Source organism: Eutrigla gurnardus (genome assembly GCF_963514095.1).
Source record: "Eutrigla gurnardus genome assembly, chromosome: 9".
NCBI lineage: Eukaryota > Metazoa > Chordata > Actinopteri > Perciformes > Triglidae > Eutrigla > Eutrigla gurnardus.
Window position 1 is genome coordinate 25,173,917 of NC_139923.1, and position 21,790 is coordinate 25,195,706.

The 21,790-nt window shown below is 44.5% G+C and overlaps 1 protein-coding gene across 1 annotated transcript; it reads left to right on the forward strand.

The window, feature by feature from the left end:
* The first annotated feature begins 447 nt into the window (after positions 1-447).
* LOC311017920 (protein arginine N-methyltransferase 8-B) lies at positions 448-21,718 on the forward strand. Its single transcript, XM_084016576.1, has 10 exons — positions 448-982; positions 4,297-4,536; positions 5,523-5,678; positions 9,628-9,691; positions 10,694-10,836; positions 11,413-11,500; positions 12,927-13,042; positions 15,355-15,505; positions 18,586-18,707; positions 19,166-21,718. Exons 1-10 carry the CDS (start codon positions 914-916, stop codon positions 19,247-19,249), a joined length of 1,233 nt encoding a protein of 410 aa, XP_083872702.1. The 5' UTR covers positions 448-913; the 3' UTR covers positions 19,250-21,718.
* The last annotated feature ends 72 nt before the right edge of the window (positions 21,719-21,790 follow it).

The following is a 21,790-nucleotide window of genomic DNA, read 5'->3' on the forward strand; positions in this document are numbered from 1 at the left end:
CGGAGACGGAGAACACGCGGGTATAGTTATGAAACAATTCTGGCTGCAGTCTGCAGAAAAGCACTGCAGCGTGGGCAGAATCAGCAGGGTCATTAGGTCACCGAGAGGTCATCCTGGTTCAGGAAGGGTCAAGCAATTATTTCATGAGAGGCAGCATAGTGTCTGACAGAGAGGAGATTAAAGAGTATGAGTCCAGCCAGGAAGACAGGAGTGGTCACTTCCTCACACTATCTATATGTGCGCGCGTGTGTGTGCGCGCGCGAGCACAGAGCGTCCTCGCCTTTCAAGCCAACTCCAACTTTCCGCGTGCAACACTTTGCGAGGACGAGAGAGGCGGAAATACACGCAGCAGAGAGGCAGGGAGCGTTAACGCTCGCGTGCGTAATGAGCGTCTGATTTGCTGTGCGCGCGCGTGGGCTCTCCGTGGTGCCGCGCGAGGCAGCGGCGGAAGCGGTACTATTTTTAGAAACAACGTTGCGGTATCAGAAAAAACTGCGACTAAACCGGAGGATTTTGTCTTTTCTTCATGACAGTCTGCTGCTTTTAGCCCGGCGATCTCCCGGGGACTCCGATCCTGCGTTCGCAGGGTCACGTGCCCCGCGTGCGCTCGCGTTTCACGTCAGTCTCACCTCCTCCGGTGTGTTTAGTCTCTCGCGCTCTCGAGGAAAGCGGCACCGGTGGACCGCAAACTTTTGCACCATGGACTCCGGTGCACTTTACGGCAACAGCGGCTGCGACGCTTTCGGGACCCCGCGTAGTTTCGTGCGTTTCCCCAGAATGTCTAAAGACTGCGGTTCGGGATGTGAATGAGGATTCCTGTTGCATGACAACCAAGTGAGGAGGGACGGATCGTTCACGCGCATTCTGCACTACAAGTGTGAGCACATTGTTTTTGCCCTCTTTGCCGGCTCCTATGGGAATCAGGCACTCGTCCCGCTGCATGCTCCTCAGGAGAAAAATGGCGGAGTCTGAGAGCACTGAGGTAAGTGTGTGTGTGTGTGTGTGTGTGTGTGTGTGTGTGTGTGAGAGATAGAGAGACACGTTTGATTAATCAGAAGTAACATAATGACAGGTGCCTCTGTCAAAGTCCTGCAGCAGAAGTTGCATCCCGGACAGAATGCAGATGCTGTCCGGAGAGTGAGACAGGTCGGTGGGACAGACACCCACTCTGCAGGGATTTTTCAAAGAGAAACAGGAATCCTGTGCATCGAGCACACTTTGGGGGGGGGGGGGGGGGGGGGGGGGGGGGACAAAAACCGAAAGGTTCCGCAGGGGCTTTCAATGAGATCTAATCTCTCATTCACTAGGAGACGTGACAGGCTGTTAGAGCTCTTCTCCCTCTCCGATTCCTTTAGAAAGCATGTAAGGAGATCTGCACACACACATCGGGATGCATTTACCGAGTCGTTTTAACAGGATGCTGTGAGGATGAGGAGGCTGCTCTAGCGCTGTCCAAGGTACTGCAGCAGCGGAGAGGAAGCTGGGACTTTGTGCACGGAGCAGTTGTGCAGGAGAAGTAGGGTGAGCTGAGGACTTGATGCATCAGGGAGGCAACCCCCCAAAAAATATATATATTTTACAATTTCTCAAATGCACATTACTCGATCTACTTTCTTTCCCCTTCGGTTGCAGAATTAATCTTTCCCATGAATTCAGAGCGGCACAACGTGAGCCCAATGTTTTATCCAGTGCAGGGGCCACATCTGTATTCACAGTGAGTAGCAGCGCTGATAAGAACGGCTGCAGATGTTCAATCACACTGTTGGAGTTGGAGCCTCGTGTTGCCTGTATGGTAAACATAAAACATCCCCAAGAAAAAAAAAAAGTTTATTCCCGAGTAGAAGCCTTCCTCAAACTCACTTGATCAATGCGCTCACGTCTGAGGGCGGCAGGCAGCGAATACATTAAGATAAGAGGAGGAGGGCTGGATCTTCTCCGCTGTTGTGGAATATCTGAGTTCTCAGAGGCACCTAAGTGCCGTCATGGCAGAGGCCCAAACAGATCCTCTTTCCTGACTGTGATGCTGCTTTCCTGTTGACCTTCTCACAGTAGAAAGTCCTTCCTATATATGGCCTATCAGGCCATTATAGCCTTTAAGTCTTCTGGTACCTACAGTGTTCCCCACAAATCCACGAACAGGCATCATCTCCAAACAAGTGCGAATTGAATGTCCTTCTCAAATAACAGTCCTCACCTCTGCGTATAGGGATCCGGTCTGAAATGCCCCCCCCCCCCACAATGTGATTATCTGTCTGGGCGGTCGGAGGCACGGATGTGTCTCGGTTACACTCGATGCAGCTGCTCTCCTCCGACCGTACTGCACTCCCACCCCGTTAACGTCGGCCCGGGGGCCATGCGAGTTTTCCTGCATTGCAACTTTTTCCGAAAAGTCCTCATCAATTCGGCTGTTAAAGCTGTTGGCTTTAATCACCGCTCTCAGTGGCCCTGCCTCGTACTTATTGACTCTTTGATTGATGGCATGGAGCCAGCTGTTCATCAAATCCTGGTGTCTTTTTGCCCTTCCCTGTTTTTTTAAAATTGTTATTCTTTAGAAGATGCCAAGATTTCAGTCTTTAAGGAGTGTGTTGAATGCAGTGTAGTTTTAGGTCAGCTGCAAAATGGAAACATGAAATGATATATCTATAAAAACACACCTTCGAGCAGTTACAGAAGAGTCCTTCATGATCCGAATGATTGAATCGCAGGTTAATATGCTGCACTGTCCCTCCGCTGATCAACCTCCTGGCTTAAAGGATTAAGAGAAGTTCAACAGTTGGTCTTTACTTTTTGTTAATTACAAGTCCCTTTCAATGCGTGAGATGTTTTATATAACAAACAATCAGAAATGTGCTTAAAATAACTCTTTACAGTTGAGTTTAGTCAACAACATTAGGTTCACTTTGGGACGTGCCATCTCTTGTGTAGAAATTGTGTGTCCACCAGGAAAAAACCCAATTCACTTTCCTTTGGCATTGTTTTCATTCTGAACGACACAAGTAAAAAAAAAAAAGAAAAAAAGGACAAACCCTGTCACCGAACATAAAAATTGCATTTTCTTTCTACGACCTCCCGGGACCACGGATGTCAACACAAAAGGTCAAAGACAACCCGTCCAATAATGTGTGGATGTATCTGAGTCTGGACCGGCAGACATAAACATCACTAGAGCCATGAGGCTGCAGCTGGCATGGCTGAAAACGCTCCCATAATGCATCATTAGTGAACACCTGTTATGTTATATGAAAAATCAATAGCACAGACGGATATCCTACTTTAGGTCCCACACAGGGGCTGCCACTGTAAATCAGTGTGACTTCATCTCCTGGTGAGGTCATCCACCATACTGACTGTTACGTCAACTAACTTATTATATTATTTTGAACTGTTTGAAATCATACTTGTAGAGGTGGACGTATTTCTGCTGGTTATTGATGTAATCAATGACTCCCCTCTCCATCGCCTCCACAGTGAAGATGGAAAAGTGCCTGAATGGCTTCGGTTGGAGGTGAAGCTCTAAAAGATACAGTTGCAAAATTAAAACGTGCAAAACGTGCTGCAAGATCAACGGTTTAAATGCAAATAACTGGAGGGAAAACACTTTAGGGTTCAAACTACAGTAAAGAAACTGGAGCCTTTCAGTCTCTTTCTTCCTCTCCAACATTAACAATGAAACACGCTCTTGTAATTCTGAAGAATCACAGTCGACGGCGGCTATTTTCATCCGCCTTGCCAACTATTTAACGTTTATTTTTAGAAGGCTGAAAGTTGGAAGGAGAATAAACACCAGAGTGGCTTACTGGCTCAAAACTGAGATGCTGGGAGTCTGTTTGTTTCTCCATCACACACAAACACACACACACACACACACACACACACACACACACACACACACACACACACACACACACACACACACACACACACACACACACACACACACACACACACACACACACACACACAGCATGGCTAGACCTCCCCAGCTGGCCTTAGAGGTGATAATCAGGGCATTATGGGTGTACCGTCTGTGCGAAAGCAGAGCTCTCTTGCCATCCCTGCCTTCTGTTGATAGTAGACTTCATGTCAGTAAACCAGAGAATTCTACAGCCTATCTGGACTCTGGTGAATTCACCAGACAGCTTCAAGGAACAACAGACTGACAGCTGAGAGCTGAGAGGAATGTGTTGATGGCTCAAGCCAATCATGTCATGCCAGGTTTCTGTTGCATCCTTGATTTGTTTCTTACTCTGACTTTGAATAACAAAATCTTTTTTTTCCCTCTTTATCTCTGGGTAGCAACCACAGCCACGGCCCGTCCGCATAATCCCATCCCAGTCGGAGCAGCCCACCTCGCTGCCCAAGCCGGTGCCTTCCATCCAGCCCGCCTCGCGGCCCGCTCTGCCGCCGCACACGCCCCACGCCGCCAGCCTCTCGAGCTGCCCCGGACGCGGGAAGATGCCCAAGTTCCTGAGCCCGGAGGACATGACCTCACGGGACTACTACTTTGACTCTTACGCCCACTTTGGTATACATGAGGTACGTGCAATCAGTGAGAATCACGGAAAGATCTTCTGTATTTTTGCTCCTGTGTCCGTTCTTCGTCACGGATAATTAGACAAAATTGACTTTTTTTAGGTCAATTTTGACTAAAAAATTCAGTTTGCACTTTCCTGTTTCCATCTCCACCCCAGGCCCAAGGACAAGCGTTGGCTCTTACACTGCCTGCAGTTAATACTTGTTAACACTAATATCCCGTGGAATATGCATCTTCCCTGAAACATACATCTGCACACATAAATAAATAAATACATAAATAAAACCCTGCAGTGTATTAAAAACTGGCATAATGCTAACAACTTATTTTTGCACCGACAGCCTGACAAAAACAGGAGACACACAGGTTTGCCAACAAATAAAATAAATATATTAACAGCAAAAAGATTATCTAAATAAATCCCCCAAAATGGATGGTAGGAATCTGTAACGTGGAGCCTCTGCTGCTCTGGTTTGTACTCGTGCAGCACGCCGGACCCAGGTGTGCCTCCATGAAGCTGATTAACCTCAAGGTCCGCCGCTCTGCAGACAGGAAACGCAACAAAGCCACCAAGCAGAGGGGCCGAGCTCTGAACACAGGTCACCCATCGCTTTGTAAACCTGGGAGTAAACGCAACTCTGTTGGAAGATGCAACAGATTACAAATGACAGAAAATATGTAGTTGATGTTCAAAGAGGACCCGTGACATGAATCTGTTATGCTTTTTGGAAAGTAGGTGTGATTTCTGAATATTCCTCACACAAACACGTACACAGATTATTCAGAAACACCTAATATGGATTTGAATATATAGAGACGTAACAGATAGTTGATATCTCCTCTGCAGATATCGCAGCAAAACCAGACTTCATTATCCCACCAAGGTTTTTTCTTTTTTTATTCAACAAAACAAATGTTCACCCTCCGCAGGGGTCGGCTGTGTCAACATGCTTTTTCTTTCTATTATCTGTGCATACGGTAAAACCAGGAGATGCTGAAGGACGAAGTGAGGACGCTCACCTACAGGAACTCCATGTACCACAACAAGCACGTCTTCAAGGACAAAATAGTGCTGGACGTGGGGAGCGGGACCGGGATCCTGTCCATGTTCGCGGCCAAGGCGGGGGCCAAGCACGTGTACGGGGTAAGACGTGGAGCGTTATCAAGCTGTGTGTGTGTGTGTGCACATACATGTCATCGGGCTCCCTATAATCTGTCAGGAGGATATCTCATCCGACGGGCAGGTGATAGAAGAGCGTGGCCTCTCGAGGCAGCTTTACGAGGCAGCGCCGCGGCCATTCAAGAGCTCTTTCTGTTATCGTGCACTGCAGCAGAAGTAATTGGTAGTCAGGACATGTCTGAAGATGCATGCTGGATACACACCGCCAGGTTGGAACAACCACGTGGAACTCATTTCTTCGCTCCAGACAATAGTGGATTTGCTTCCGGGGAGAGGGAGGGATGATTAACTTGGAATTGCCAAGAGACTTGTTCTGAGCTCCTGGTTGAAATGATGTTTTTATTTGCGACTCCGTATCCCCCATATTTGTTTTCCTTTCCCTCTACCGCCGTCTCGCTCATATCCTCTATCCCTCTCTTTGTGCTTTAAAGTGAAATATCACTTCGGTTTGTGCTTTACAAAGTCTTTGTTACCTCTTCCCATCTGGAAAGGATTTATCAACACAAATGGGGCAAACGTTTCAGGGATTGAGTTCACCTTTGACTTAGACGCTCTCTATTTGGAGTTCCGCATCATTTCCCCAACACTTTTATCATACCTAAAGCTCGTAAAGCTGCATGTGAAAGATGGGCTCGTGGTCGGGTGAATGGGCAGGGCTCCGGGCCAACAACAACACCACTCTGTCATGTGGATGTCGTTACATTAAAAAGAAAAGCGATAACCTCTGTACTGGCTCTGCAGAGAACCAATAAAAGACTGAAGTCATATGCAACAGAGCCATAGAATCACAGGACCACATTTAATATAAGTTATTGTACAACACAACGACTAATTAGAATGGAAACCCAAATGCCTTTTAAAACTGGCAATAAACAGATGTTCATTTATTTTCCTTCGATATTTTTTTATATTACTGATTACGTTATGAAGATATTTCATGTTATTTGCAGAGGGAGCGTACATTAAAATATCACAGATCTGCAGCGATGAGGGAACGCTTCCAGATGGGATTTCATAGAAACACCTACAAGTGCAGTAAATCGAGAGAGTGTTGCGTTTGGGCAGTCCACATACTTGTGTCAACCTCTGCTATAAAAGCATGGGTGGCAAAAAACTGCCTTCCTAGCATTAAATCCCAGAGGGCCAATGTAAACCAGAGGGTCCAAACAGCCACGGTGCCTCTGAAAGCAAGAATAAGGCTTGAAAAGGTGGTTTAATACGTCTAATACTTCCTACTACTTCATTTACTACTTCATGTACCTCATCATTTAACATTTTGATCATCTATTCTGATGCTGTCAGGATGTTTGCTACAGTTTGTACTGTTAGCATTGCTAGAACCGTTAGCATTGCTAGCACCATTAGCTGCCGACTCTGGTGTCCCCATGTTAAAGACAACTTATAATTCGTCATAATGCAACCAAACTTACATCCTGAATGAGGATAAATGACGTCGACTAGCACATTAACAAGTCATTTGCGACTCCGACTGGAGCGGTGCGTGACACCTGAGCCAAGTTAGAAACGTGTCATGGCGTCCCCAGGGAGAAGGTCTAACGGGAGCCCTCTGGCTGACGGTGACTCTTCCCGACACTCGTGAGAGGTTGCGGGTGTGTTGACTCTCAAAACGCCCCGAGGCGTCGGCGCTCCACTGAAGCGTGACTCTGATGGACACTTGGCTAATGGCCGTCTCCTCTCAGGGATTCGGGAAGAGACGAGGGATCATCGCCAATTAGAGGTCTGACGTGTGCAGACAAAATGTGTTTTTCTTTTTATGGTTAGTCTTGTAATGGCGAGGTTTAGCGGTATTGTGTGTGTGAGCAGCTGACAGACAGCAGACTGTGGGCAACCAAGGGACCAGCCGTCCACTAATAGGCAGCAGAGAACCGGAGGCTTCACCCGTATGCTCAGTGGGGAGGCTGAAGACCTCAGCTGGGATCAGGAGCCACTATTTCATTTCTCTATGGAACTATAACTAAAAAAAGAAGAAATATCCAAAATAATATCTCTTCATCTCAGTTGGTGTGTTGGTTATAGAAGAAATTCATTTCTCCCTCCAAAATAAAAGCCTCCACCGCTACAATATTGTTTTGTCTCCATTTCCGATTCAATGACGACAGGAGGAGAATCTCAACGCTGATAGGCTTTTCTGTCGCAATTTTTTTTTTCTCAAGTTCAAATATCTCAATACACACCTGACCTCTTGCCCGTGAGTCTGAAACGACAGCTGAGCACTTTTATTTCCCAGCCTGCTCTCTCCACGAGGGTCCCAGCCTGGCTTTGCCTTTGCCCACAGCACCTAGAGTTCATCCAAGAGTCCCCTGCATGTTTAGGAACAGATGGATCTCTTGCAGCATGAATAAGTCCGCAAACCTCTGATAAACGGAATCCCGCGGGAGGAGGAATTGGAGTGTACACCCCCGGGGGAAAATCTACACTCTACGAGGTCGGTATTGACAAATGGCGGCCCCTGAATTATGTCCTCATTTTGTTGGGGAGCAGCTCACTTGAGTTTATCCTGATGAATGAAGGAGCTTTATTATGTTACATCTCTGTTATCGCTGCCACCTCGATAAATCAGCCGTGAGTCCTACATCGCAGGGCAGAGGAGGAAGTGAAAAATATGTCAAGCCAGGAGCTCAGGACTGTACGTTATAACAGAGAGGCGATGGAGGAAAATGTGACAGAGGGATTTCAGAAGGAGGAAAAAAATCAATAGGGAAAGGATCAGTCAAAAGCAAATAACGAATTAAACTAGACTTTGAAGGTCACGCCGCAGCTAAATGACTGGTTGCAGTTGAGCACCGACTAATCTTCACCCTAATTACTTCAAGTAAGATGCTCTGGAAGCCTTCCAGCGACTGCTCACCTAATTTCTATCCCTTTGTATTCTTTTATCTTCTGTCAGCCTCACTATAAATCACAGACATACTGTAACAAATATTTCTATCAAACTCTGCAGACCCCTGAGAGAACGCCTTCACAAACTCAACGCCAGTTAGCTATTATATCTCACTCTCGTCTTTTTCTTGAAACTGGCAAAGATCCAACCGCCCGGTTTTCAACTTTGAAATTCCAGGTTGCGAGCGATGTTGTATGCAGGACTGCGATGGAAGCCGCCCACAGAGAGGCGGTAAACAAAGACGACCTTACTTTCTACCCCAGACGTCACCTTATGGGGGCCTGCGGTGTTGGACAGGCATTCACACAAAGAGCCACACGGCAAAAACAAAGATTACATTCTAGACTTCAAGGAAATCGGTGTTCACTGTGATGGATCCCAGGATCCCTGGCCACATCTAGGACTTAGTCAGTCACCGTCAGTCTTCCGCTAACTTCATTGTGTATCCTGTCCCCTACAAAATTACATTCCCATACAAGTAGACGACAGTTTCAATTATGTTTCAAGGGATTTTTTTCCTCCCCAGACCAAGCAGTCGCCAGTTTGTAACACGCGGTTAACGAACAAAAGCAAAAAATGCTACGGTTAGGTTTAGACCACCACAAAACCACTTGGTTGGTTTAATAAAAACTTAAAATGACTATGAAATTGAACAGTTTTTTTCCCACACAGGTCTCCTGAGTGAAAGTCCTGTGTTTTTTGTCCACCACCCTTGAAGGGGGGAGAGACACTGGACTAAACCAGCTAGCTGTAGATAAACAAGTTAAATTAAATGTGAGGATTTAAACAATGTAAAGCATGTGTCTCTCTCTGGAAGTGATGTTCATAGAATGTCCTTGTATTCACCTTCACATTGAGTCCCATGTATCTGGTGAGTTTCTGCTGATTGAGCATTGAGGCTTTCCAGTGAACATCAGTTGAGCGTTCCGTTAAAGATATTCTTCTCAAAGCATCACAGTCTATCTGTGGTCATTTAATTGCCTTTTTTTCTCCCCCATTTCTTCCCGCCAGATTGAATGTTCCAGTATATCAGAGTACTCTGAGAGGATCATCAAATCCAACCACCTCCACAGTGGTAAGAGCACCCCCCCCTCCCCCTCCCTCTCCATTCTGATGACACTGCACTTTGTCTGCAGTGAACGAAGCTACAAACTAGCTTATAGTCGTGACAGACATAGTGAATTGAACTATTTTAATTTGCAATAGGTTCCTGTACAAATTAATCCAAGTGCAATGCAGCACTGCAAATCATTCTTTTTACCCAACAAAAAAATCTTTCTGAGGGCAAAATTAAGGTTTCAATTTTGAGAATCGTGCTACTGCTATGTCTAAAATGTGAATATATACATGCCGAAGAGCATTAAAAAAAATAGTACACCTCACACTGTATATTACTGTACTTATCACATTAAAATACTGTTTAAATTACAAAAATCATCTTGTGTGGGGATGGATATCCCACTGTTCAGAATTTGAAATATGTTTATCATTCCATATATGTTTTTCATTCCATACCGCACTGGACCGACTCATTCGTATTCATGGGGCCACCTCACGGAACTTCAAAAGCATACGTTTATTATCATAAAACCTCTCACTTTGATGAAAGAATAAATACTCCAAAGCTCCTGACGGTGCATCTGCCAAATGATAGCACCATAAACCAACCTGTCAGCCAACGTTCTGTCTATAAACCCATGAATATCAAGTACGCGCAGGTAATTGAAAGGAGAGTTAACAGTATGCTGCCTCTCGAGTTTCAGACGGCAAATAAGCAGGAAGCAATCACCAGGTGAAGTAACATGTCATCCTGACTGACACTTTGTATCGCCAGGGAAACTTTTCAATAACGTCTTGCAAAAGCAGAACAAAAAAAAATAAAAAAGCTGATGTCAGCTAATCTCAGGGAGGGCAAACTGGTGCATCGCTGCTGAATCTGCTTCTGAGGCATCATGCATACTCATTCTAACACTTTTAGGCCTCTTCACTCCTACATTACACGTGTTAGAAACTTCGTCATACGCCAAAATACCAAGCATCGATGATGATGAGTCAAAAGATATGTTGTGTGTTGCAGTGATCACCATCTTCAAAGGCAAGGTGGAGGAGGTGGAGCTTCCCGTCGAGAAGGTTGACATCATAATATCGGAGTGGATGGGCTACTGCCTCTTCTACGAGTCCATGCTCAACACCGTCATCTTTGCCAGGGACAAGTGGCTGGTAGGATGTGTTGAAAATGGACTTATTCCCCTTAAAACAAAGCAACTTCATTTACTTTATTGTTTACGGTGCAACATGGGATTCAAAGCATTAATATAGCAGCAAACAACTATTGTTTTACAGTGGAGTAATGTCTAAGTGAGCAAAGAATGGAGTCGCTCTCCCTCTGTGTGTGTTGTTATCAGAGCTTCTCATTGCTTTGCAACATAGCCGGTCCTGCAACGTGAATGTTGGTGCATGTGAGTGTTCCCTGCTGGCTCCCTATTATTATTATAATCACACCTTAACAGAAAGAAATTCAAGGATAGGGAACACTTTTATTAACAAGATGATTACGATGCTAGCAAGAATGATACATTATTTACTATGACTCCTATTATTGTTTATCTTCCACGATGAGAAAGTAAGCGTTGCACAGCTCTGCTCTTCCTGTGCAAAGGGGGGAACAATAACCTCAATAATTCAAGCTTGTTCTTGGCTGAGGAACGTAATGTCACCGATGCTGTTATGTGAGACCTTTTATAGTTTGTTCGGGATTAATTGTGGAGTTATTTCCTTGTCTCATTTGTCAAACAGAAACCGGGTGGATTAATGTTTCCCGACCGCGCCTCTCTCTACGTGGTGGCCATAGAGGACAGGCAGTACAAAGACTTCAAAATACATTGTGAGTTCAGTGTGAGAGGGATGTGGGTACTACCTGGACCTGGACCGCGGTCCCCGGTGTACTTTGCGTAGCTCCTCGGTGGCTGTGAGCAGGCATTTGTCTTTGCATTGTAAGTAAACGGTGGACGAGACAGATGAGCAAACTCTTACACAGCCTTTCCAAGCCTTGCAAATGATCTTTAACTTTTCCCCAGGCATACCACCGGAGGGGGTGATTGATATTATAAATCAACAAGCCTTTCCATCTCGGTATCATCCCACTCTAAACCCTCCAGGAGGATCGTGGGTGAAGTTTTGCTGCTGGGCACAAAAGCATTAGTCAGTATTAAGCCGGTGCACAACCTAGACCGCCCCTCCTACTCACAGTCCCCTCTTACTTCTGGGAAATTATACCACTGCACCATCACAAAGTCGTATCACATTGGCTCATTGCTTTTCAAAGACTTCTAATTTCGTCTGAATTCCATTATTCTGTTATGAAGTTTATAGAAGACCTATTATGATTTTCTGCTTTTCCCATTTCCTTTATTGTGTCATTTAATTTTTTGTGCATGTAAAAGGTCTCCAGAGTTGCAAAGCCTTACGTCCAGGCCCAAAGCGAGTTACTCTCCCCCGCAGAAAACGCTGCTCCTGAACTGCTCGAAACGCCTCAATCGAAATCTTGCCCTTTCCTCCATAAAGAGGTCACCAAGGAAGAAATTTGCATAATATCTGCCATGGAGTCACTTTGTTAAGAAGACGCTGTTTTCTGCCGTGCAAACCTAATTTCCTTTGCATATATTGAGCACAAACTTCTTTTCCTCCAGGCCAAGATGACCTTAAGTGAGCAGTGGCCTTCTGAGGCTCTACAGTATTCTCGGAGCAGCCTGTAGTCATTGGTGCTACTCTGGTCTTAGTTGAGTGGGCAGCAAGAAATGCAAATAAGAGTACATTGCAATTCCCCGGGGCTCTGTGACTCGCTCATTATCACCAGCTTTCCTCCGCTCTCAAGCGGTTCTCTCCTTTTGGGGTCATGATAGAGATGTTTGCTCACACGCCACCTTTAAGAGCCGAATGAATAATGTATCGGAGCCGAAGCTGCAAGGATATTCAAGGCAAGAGTTGAGGCCGCGTTCAAGGAGAGTCGTGTTTGCAAATCATCCCTGAATACAATGTGACTTTCATCTGTCAAAAATGAAAATGGTTCCACGCTGACTGGAGGTCTAACCCTCCACCTATCAGAGGATTCTGGGAAGCTCTGTAAGCAAGAACCCGACGAGTGTATTTTCACAGCTGCAGCCCGACTGTTTGCATCCTGAGGCATCTCCCACCTTTAAAAACAGATTCTTAGCTTGGAAAGAAGAAAACCGTGTGGATTGTTTGTATTTTTACAAAGATTAACTGCAAAAATGCTGTTAAAAGTAATGGAGTCATGCTTCATTTATTAGGGTGGGAGAACGTGTACGGCTTTGACATGACCTGCATCCGTAATGTGGCCATGAGGGAGCCGCTGGTGGACGTAGTGGATCCCAAACAAGTGGTGACCAACTCCTGCCTCATCAAGGTTGGTATTGGCAATGATGTATATGTCAGACTGAAATATTTCAACTATTGGATGGATTTGCATGTAATTTGGTAGACATATTCATGGTGCCCAGAGCATGAATCCTAATGACTTCCCTGACTTTTCCCTCTTGCGCCACGAGCAGGTTGACATTTATAGTTTTGACTGAAACGTCTCAACAACTGTTGGATTGATTCCCACAAAAAGTTGAACACACATTCATGTCCCCATCAAGATGAATATTTCAATAACTTTGACCTCTTTTCGTCAAGATTTTAATGTGTCATTGAATACTTCGGGTTATGACTTAGTACCTGCAAAACTAATGACAACTAATGACCTAAGAAAGTTATCGATTACATCTGTTTAGCAATAGCATGTTAGCATTCGCTGACATTAGCATTTAGCTCATAGCAAAACCATGTGAAAGTTATGTCTGACGTTCGATCACCGATCTTCAAACTTCCATGTTTCCGAAGAACTTTTAGGACTTTTTGTTTGTTTTTAGTTGTTTTGTTTTTAATTGTTGACAGAAGCTGAGAAAACTACAAGGTCCAATTAGTAGTTTTTCTGGAGTTTTTCTGGAGCTTTCAGTCACATCCCCACAATTTTAGCCAACATGTACATCAAAGTCCTTAAATCAGAAAAAAAGGGAGACAATCTGAACATGTATATTACCATGACAACCGGGCAAATTCCATCAACAGATAAAGATCATGTCATATAATCAAAAGCTCGAGAACGCCTACTAAAAGGGACCGTGTGGTGAGATGGTTCTCTCAGGATTTACATGACTAAAGGTATTCACAGTACAACACACCGTTTCACTTGTCAGCTGGGAAACTCTACTGGAGGTAAACAAGCCGACCAAACAGGATGTAACAAGGAGTGATTCTAGTGTACGACCTCATAAGTAAGCTAAGTAAGACATAATGCAAAGATGTCAGCATGACATCAGCAGTTAAACTCACACACATACATTAACTGTGAGTGACACTGATTAATGGGTAGACATATTGTATGACATGCTGTGGCTGGTGCGAGTACAACCTTGATGCTGTATACTGCTGTCTGTGCCCGTCACGGTTTAGACTGATCCGGCTGCTGTGCCACGCATGTCAATAGCATCATCCTTCTGATTGTGCTCCTCGTCACAGTGACCTTCTTATCGCTCCTATTGATTGGACGGCTCTGCCCTGTCTCACCTCTGACCAGCTGATAATGGCTGTGAGATCATACCTTGTCTCCGCGTTCGCTTTTACTTTTCTTTGATATCAGGCAGCCTTTCATTATAAATGAAGCGAGATATTACACAAAACGGCAGAGTTTAATAAAAATTCTCTATGAAGCTAGTGGGAATGCAGCTTATCTTGGGATCTTGTGGGGGAAGAAAAAAAAAAGAAGACAAAAAAAGAAGCCTTACAACAACGATACCCCGCTGACGAGCTTTATTGTTTTTAAATGGATTACCGACTGACCTCATTAAAGTTGTATAACCGAGGAGTAGCACACGTAGGACCTGGTGTTATTAAACTGCTGCTTGAATCATTGCTAGTAAGACTCACCGGGGATCATAACCAAGTATAAACCTGCAGAAATAACAACCTGCATGATTTGCCTCTTAAATGTTTCATTTTGCCTTCAGAGTAATTGCAAGGTTGTGAACATTGTACATCAGTCTTAAAACTTGGAAAAGTGACTTTGAGGAGTTTATAGTCCATGACTGGAGTGAACCTGGTGAATGCGTTTATGAGAGTGATTATTTTCTAAAAGACAGCAGGGGGAATCTGACATTAATTTAGCATTGTTTTTATTGCCAGCGTGACATAAGGCTCATTCCTCTGCAGCGAATGTGGCATCTGGCACCAAAGCTAGCAGGGAATATCTATCTACGGTACATGAAATAAGCTTATCGCACCTCCGCCTACATGTTTACACCTCAGGGTGCTGCAGCTTTTCAGGTGAGCTCCGTGTTTAAAAGATACTTGATATGTTGGCGCGGTTCACTCGACAGTAAACCAGGATCTGGAACGAGGTGTTCCTCCCTGAACGTGGGCCGTGGGACGGCGGGTTATCAGATACCCTGTTAAACTGACTGGAACCAGGTGGCATAAACAGATTTGGGTCTGCACAACACCTGGAGCCCGACTATAGCTATCGCTGTGTCTCCTATATCGACTGACCCCATTCTTGATGGTTATGAGGATAACGGCACCGTATTATTTCAGCACTAACCAGCTGCTAAAAGTAGCTTCAAAAAGAGAATGAGATGCGGAGCGGGAGAGCTTAATGACGTGTTTTTACTCCCGCAGGAGGTTGACATCTACACAGTGAAGACCAAGGACCTCTCGTTCACCTCAGCGTTCTGCCTGCAGATCCAGAGGAACGACTACATCCATGCACTCGTCACCTACTTCAACATCGAGTTCACCAAGTGTCACAAGAAGACAGGTTTCTCCACCGGTAAACTGCCTCGTCTTACTTTACACACAGAGATTCAAGCTTTCAAGCATTAGAGATAAAGCATGTATGATAGTGACGGTGATGAGAATCAGCCTCCACAGCAACAACACAGCGCCACCCAGAGGCCAGGTTCAGTGCTGACGGCTCAGCAGAACGGATACTCCACCGAAGCCGTGGCTGCTTATGATTTCTCATAAATATGCCGTCTTCCTCTGATCGTGTCGGTGAGCCCTGCAGAGACGAAATTTGCAATATAAAAGAAGCGGGCCCTCCTCATTCGCAGCAAGGGAACAAGGGAAAAGCTACGGCTTGAACTCGGAATCAAACAGCCCTTACAAGTGACAAGAAAACTGATCTCAGTTTGAAGGCATGAAAGCTCGCGTCTCTGAACGAGTAAACAAACAAGTGCTCGACATATCATTGTGTCGCGATGCGTTAGGGTTAGGTTTAAATGTGCGTGTAGGTACAGTCGTAGTCATTTCAGGGCTGTATGATGATCACATTACTGGAAATAAACAACCCATGATAATTTTAACTCCACACCAACTCAGAGATGTTGGCAAAGGCAGCTAGAGAGTATGTGGTAGGTGAATTGTGGGTTTTCATGGTTCATGCATGTCATTCAACACTCAAAAGGAGGCCTAATGAGGATATTCATTTTATACAAACTGGGGATGCTTGTCAAAAATCAGTGTGTGACTGACCTCTAGTGGTAGTGGTAAATATTGTACATTGAAATGATGATTAGATGGATAGATAGATAGAGATATTCTTTACCCATATCTCATATTTCTGTGAGTTTGGCTGTCAGACCCTGAAAACTACCCGTCTACCAAAACGTAGATACAGATCTAAAACACACAGAGAGTCAAAGTGTGCAACCGATCCCCCAAACGGCCCTCGCATCAAAACACACGGACTCAGCAATAGATGAAAAGGGCAAGCGGGTCTGCATTCTGGTCAGTAGAAATGCCAGCTCATCTACAGAATTAGCATAAGACATGCAGCTTGTGAGTGGCTTCATTGAACTCTGCCCAAAAAAAAAAAACCTGGGCCAGCAGCAGCAGCCATGCTGATTGGCAGACTGTCATCCCTGGACTCAGAAAGAGCTCGTCTTTAAAAGGCGGAGCTGCCAACCTGGCAGACATTCAATTCCAGAGCTGCTGACCTTTCCATGTCTCGACAAACAAATTGGTGATGGTCGGGGCACTGGTGGATGCTCATGTTTGTGGCTGATTTGTCAGATTTTTACCCGTCTGTGTTTCCTCACACACACACACAGGAATGGCAACACAAAAGTGATGAAAGGAGGACGAATCGAGTAACAGAGAGGTCAAGAATGCAGTCGTACATTTCCTGCCTTTCACGTCAGCGCTGTCGACTCGAACCTGCTCTCTTTGCACCGCCACTTCACAGCCAGAAGGACGGGCCTCGCTTCAACGCCGCTGCTCCTCTGCATGCGTTTGTCCTCATCCTGACATTCACGTCAGGCAGCTAGAAGACCGCATCATCTTCTCCGTTAGCTTCATGATGGACTGACAGCCTGTCCGGCGGTCTCTCTCTCTCTCTGCCTTCTGCCAAGTGTTTGCTGGTGCAAATCCTTGGTGATGGTGAGGAGGGTTAAATGGCCTTGCGTCTCGGAAGTTTAGTTGATTTGTTGCCAAAGTTTTTAAAGTCGTTATGGGGAAAACTTTAGATCCGGACACCTGGATCTTGAGTTTTAAGTTGGATGTGAGCTTCCTGTTTGTTTTTAGCTCGGTGGCTAGGCTAGCTTTGAGCACTTTTATGGACTTTTGTGGTGGATCTTAAGATTTAAGCACTTATGTGGGCTTTTAGGGACTGTATACGTGTGATGGCTGAGTGTGGATCATGCAAGCTTACCGTTTCTAAAAGGAGAGCATCGCTTGTGCACGGGTCTCTCCCCGGCTCCAAGCGCAATAATCGCCGGTTGACTTCTTCCGCGTCTCGCCGCCGGAAGCTGCGCACGCAGCGCAGCACCTGTATCGTCTCGGACACCGACACGCGTCCTCCGCATCGTCAGGAAGATTTCGGTTATTTTTTACCAGGTTTCCTGACGTCCAAAATGTTCAAGGATAGCCCGCTTGAGGAGTCGTAAGTTAAAAAAATATATATATAATTTTTTTTTTTTTTTACATTTTTTTATTTCCGGTCCCCTCCCCTCTTTAACCGGAGGCATGGAGGCGTTCCCTCCTTTAGCTCCTGACTTTTTTTATTACTATTTCTTGTTTTGTTGTCTCATGCTAGTTTCCTTTACTATTCATACAATAGTTTCTGTCTGTTTATTGAAACAGGCACATAATACATAAGGAAGACAAGCAATCGTGGGTTCATAGCCAACAGTGCTTTTTGCATGTGTTTATTATTCATCAACCTAACTGAGATTTGTTGCCTAAACATAACGAAGCTGTGACTGAAAATACTATTAATAAAAAAACAGAAAATGATAAATAAAATATATTTAAAAAAAAGCTTCACACAGGATTCAAACCCCAGTCTCCTAGGTGAAAGTCTCAATATTGGCCAATTCATCCACCAACATGTCCCCCTCGTTATTCTCACTCTGGCTCAGTTGTTACTAATACTATACCAAATTGCAAGCCTATAACCCAGTAGCTTGTAGTGATATGTTTCTTTGAAGTGTTCGTGTTTAATCTCGGTTGCCCACTCCCAATCATATTTTCTGTAAATGATCACCCTCTGAAAACCTCTGGCTCCATTTTGATGGAGCTCCCTGCCTTTCTATTATACCTCTTGTTTTTTAAATTATGATGCAATTGTTCATTGTGGTGATTTGTGTCACATTAATGAGTCTTTCAATGCCCTTCATTTAACTTGACGTACGTCTGGCAAAACTCATTTTCGTGGCCACAGTCTTGAGTCTGGGCCTGTGGAAATCATGGACATGTTTCAAATCAAATCAACTTTATCGTCCCGAAGGAAATCTGTTCTTGGGCGAGGGGTGCCATGTAGAGCTGTTAGAATGTGGTACTGCTTGATGATAACATTGAAATGGCTGGTGTGTGTGTGTGTGTGTGTGTGTGTGTGTGTGTGTGTTGCAGCACCAGATGCTCAGTACACCCACTGGAAGCAGACAGTCTTTTACCTGGAGGACTACTTGACGGTGCGGAGAGGAGAGGAGATCGTGGGCAGCATCGACATGAAGCCCAACGAGAAAAACATTGTGGGTATTGTACTAATGTTCCTACTATGTAAGTCATGTAAAACTATGACACCAACAGTAATGATATCTTCCTCCAAGTGATTTATTACATGTTAGGTTCAGTGTATAGAATGTGAGACAATCTATAATATAAGCAGTGTTGCACAGCGTTATTGGATCTTTATATCCCGGCTAAGAGATTCATTCACTGCCCACAAGAGATTGTTTTCTCCTCAGTGTTAGCAGCAGCACTGCAGACAAACAACAGCTTCTATTGTTGACCTTGCCAGTCTCCTCCTCCTCCTCTGGGATGGAGGAGAGGGGTTTGGTCCTCTTCAGACTAACACTTCTCCTGTCAGGTCAAAACGGAAAATCAAGAACCTCTGGTCTTACTTATTTTTTTATGTGTTTATCTATCAGTTTGTTCCTCTCTCTCACTGACAACTCCTCTCCTTTTCCTTCCTCTCTCTGACCCGCAGCGTGACTTGGACTTCACCTTCGAGCTGGATTTCAAAGGGCAGCTGTGCGAAGCGGCCATATCCCACGACTACAAGATGCGTTAAGTTGGACCAGGGGGGAGGACGTCGGTGCCCCCACTGAGTACAACTGCCGAGCACCAGAGGGGGACGGAGGCACTCCCACGAACACGGGACGGACACATTGTGTGATGTAACCGGGGGGTAGAGAATGGCAGAGGCGGCCCCCGTTGACAGTATCACTGTTGTCAGTACAGTGTTCGATGACGGCAGGAAGTTACTCACGCTGACTGTTAAGATAAATCTGAATGTAACGGCAACAAACAAGGGGGGGGCGGGAATATCTCCTCGTCTTGATGAATGTTATTGATCATTGATGTGCGTAATACGTAAGATGGAGTGATGTACCCGTGTGTTTTGCTCACCTTATGGAGGATAGGCTGCGTTTTATTTATAATTGCAGGTAATCAATTACTGTACTGTCCCAATTCTGCTCTTGGTCGACCAAACCATTAAGGTGCGATTCTTATGCCATTATGTACTGTAAGGGAACGATTAGCAGAGACACACTTTCATTTATAGTCGTTGTCACTTTAGCAAATGTTGGGCAAACTAACGGCGATCGAACGCCACAGCCAAGGACGAACCTGCGTGTACGTGTCATGTGAAAGGTACCGTGTTTGCGTAATGAGTGTACTAGTAGCTGTCCGTGAGTGTGTTATAGAAGGGTCGCGCTGTCGGTCGCACAGCCTGGAACGCCGGATGTTCCCCGTGTCGTCAGTATGAGCAGTGATGTTGACATGCCAATAACAAACCTTCCCCATCCTCAATGCCTTCAGCAAGTGCCGAAATGCTGCTGCATTCAGCTTTTTGTTTTCCCCCTCTTTATATATTAGAGATTCATTTTAGTCTACATCTGATCCACGTCAAGCAATCTAACCCTACATCTCTTACAAGTCCTAGCAACTACATGACTTTCAGTACTAGTCAATTCCTTGAGTACTATCACACAATGTGTTACTTGAGTTTACATACTGTGTCTAAATTACACACAGTTATGAAACCATCTTTCCAATTTGTGCTCTTACTGAGGTTAAAGTAAGAAATATAATATGGGTCGTTGTCCCACTGAAGGCTTTTCTTCCCTTAAGGACCTCACATTAATATTACTAGTGTAAGTCTCACACTACAGCTACTATCAACGAGGGAAAACAGTATAAAACATTTCCTCTCCCGGAGTACGTCTGTGTTCCATGCTACTGTTGTGTTTGGAGACAGCCAGGAACCAGCCTCTATGCTCCACGTCTTCTCTACCGACCTAATGAATCTTTTCAGGGCTGTAACCAAAATGTACAGCACGAACTCTGGGGACCAACAGGAGAACAAGTGTATTTATAAAGCATGCAACTATAACGCCAGTAACAATCAACAAACAGTGCAGTATGCTGCCTTCTCAAAGCACACGGTTTCTTTGATCCTGCGTATTTTACAGGACGCTGGCTGGTATAATAAGCAATACAATGTCATGAGTTACGAATGCTTACAATCAACTATACATGATAAATAATCATATATTTAGAAACACACAATTTAACCCCCAAAGCAATCCCCCATGTAGTCACAGAAATTCTGATGAATTGGCATGTTAATTCCACAAAGTATTGAATATGTTTCACATACTGTTATGTCGACTTAAAATCTGAATAAACAGCAATGTCCAAACTCATCCACCGGGTGACGCTGTGGAACTTATTTTGATCTCATTGCAGCAGGAAGAAGAAGTCCTTTATGCATGATATTTAACGTTTATTTATTTGATGTATTTACACGTTTATATATATACACATTAAAGTGATGTGCAGGACACTGACCGTAGTGAAGCACTATTAGTGACCATAGTGCAATATCAAAATGGTACATTATGAACTTTTCTTCCCACAAAACCTTACAATTTTTCACCTTCCTATAGAAACAGATTACATAACTTACCTAACATATACATAGTGACACTATTTGTATAAAATACTTGGCACCGAGGCAGATTAAGGTGATAAATGTAAGGTGCTAAAAACTTTTGGTGTATTGGGGGAAATAATGCTCCAACACAGAATTACAGATCGATGGCCATCGTAATAACAGGACAAAATAACACAAAAGATGTCTGATAATATACTAATATGATATACTTCATTTGTAGGTTGTTTTGGTTGAAGTTTAGAAGCACATCACTTCTGTACTGCATGGTAGTCATCTTTTTATCCACCAGGTGAAGAACATAAGAACACCTCTCTGATTCTGTCTCCAGAAAAACACCAAACCCTTCACTGAGGTAATGTTAACCGCAACGTTGTTTGATAAAACATAACATTTTACACTCGTTTGTGCTATTATGTCAATGCCGTGTATTTGTACAAAAAGGTGAAGAATTACAACGGCTAAAAAAACACACATAACACTGAATGAATATATTAATACATAAAGTAAAAAGCCCACATGCGACAGATAAAAGGGTCTTTGTGAGCTAAATAAATAGTTGAGAGCCACAGTCAGACTGTACATCGTACATTTAAAAAAAGGGTCTCAGTGACTCGGTTGTTCTTCATTTCTCACTGTTTTCTTCCTAAAATT

What these genes read in the sequence shown, in the direction of transcription:
- LOC311017920 (XM_084016576.1), top strand. Translation starts at nt 914, where the DNA reads ATGGGAATCAGGCACTCGTCCCGCTGCATGCTCCTCAGGAGAAAAATG. An exon ending in TTGCCAGGGACAAGTGGCTG is followed by an intron (nt 10,837 to 11,412) that starts GTAGGATGTGTT and finishes TTTGTCAAACAG; the next exon opens with AAACCGGGTGGATTAATGTT. An exon ending in AGCCCAACGAGAAAAACATT is followed by an intron (nt 18,708 to 19,165) that starts GTGGGTATTGTA and finishes TCTGACCCGCAG; the next exon opens with CGTGACTTGGACTTCACCTT.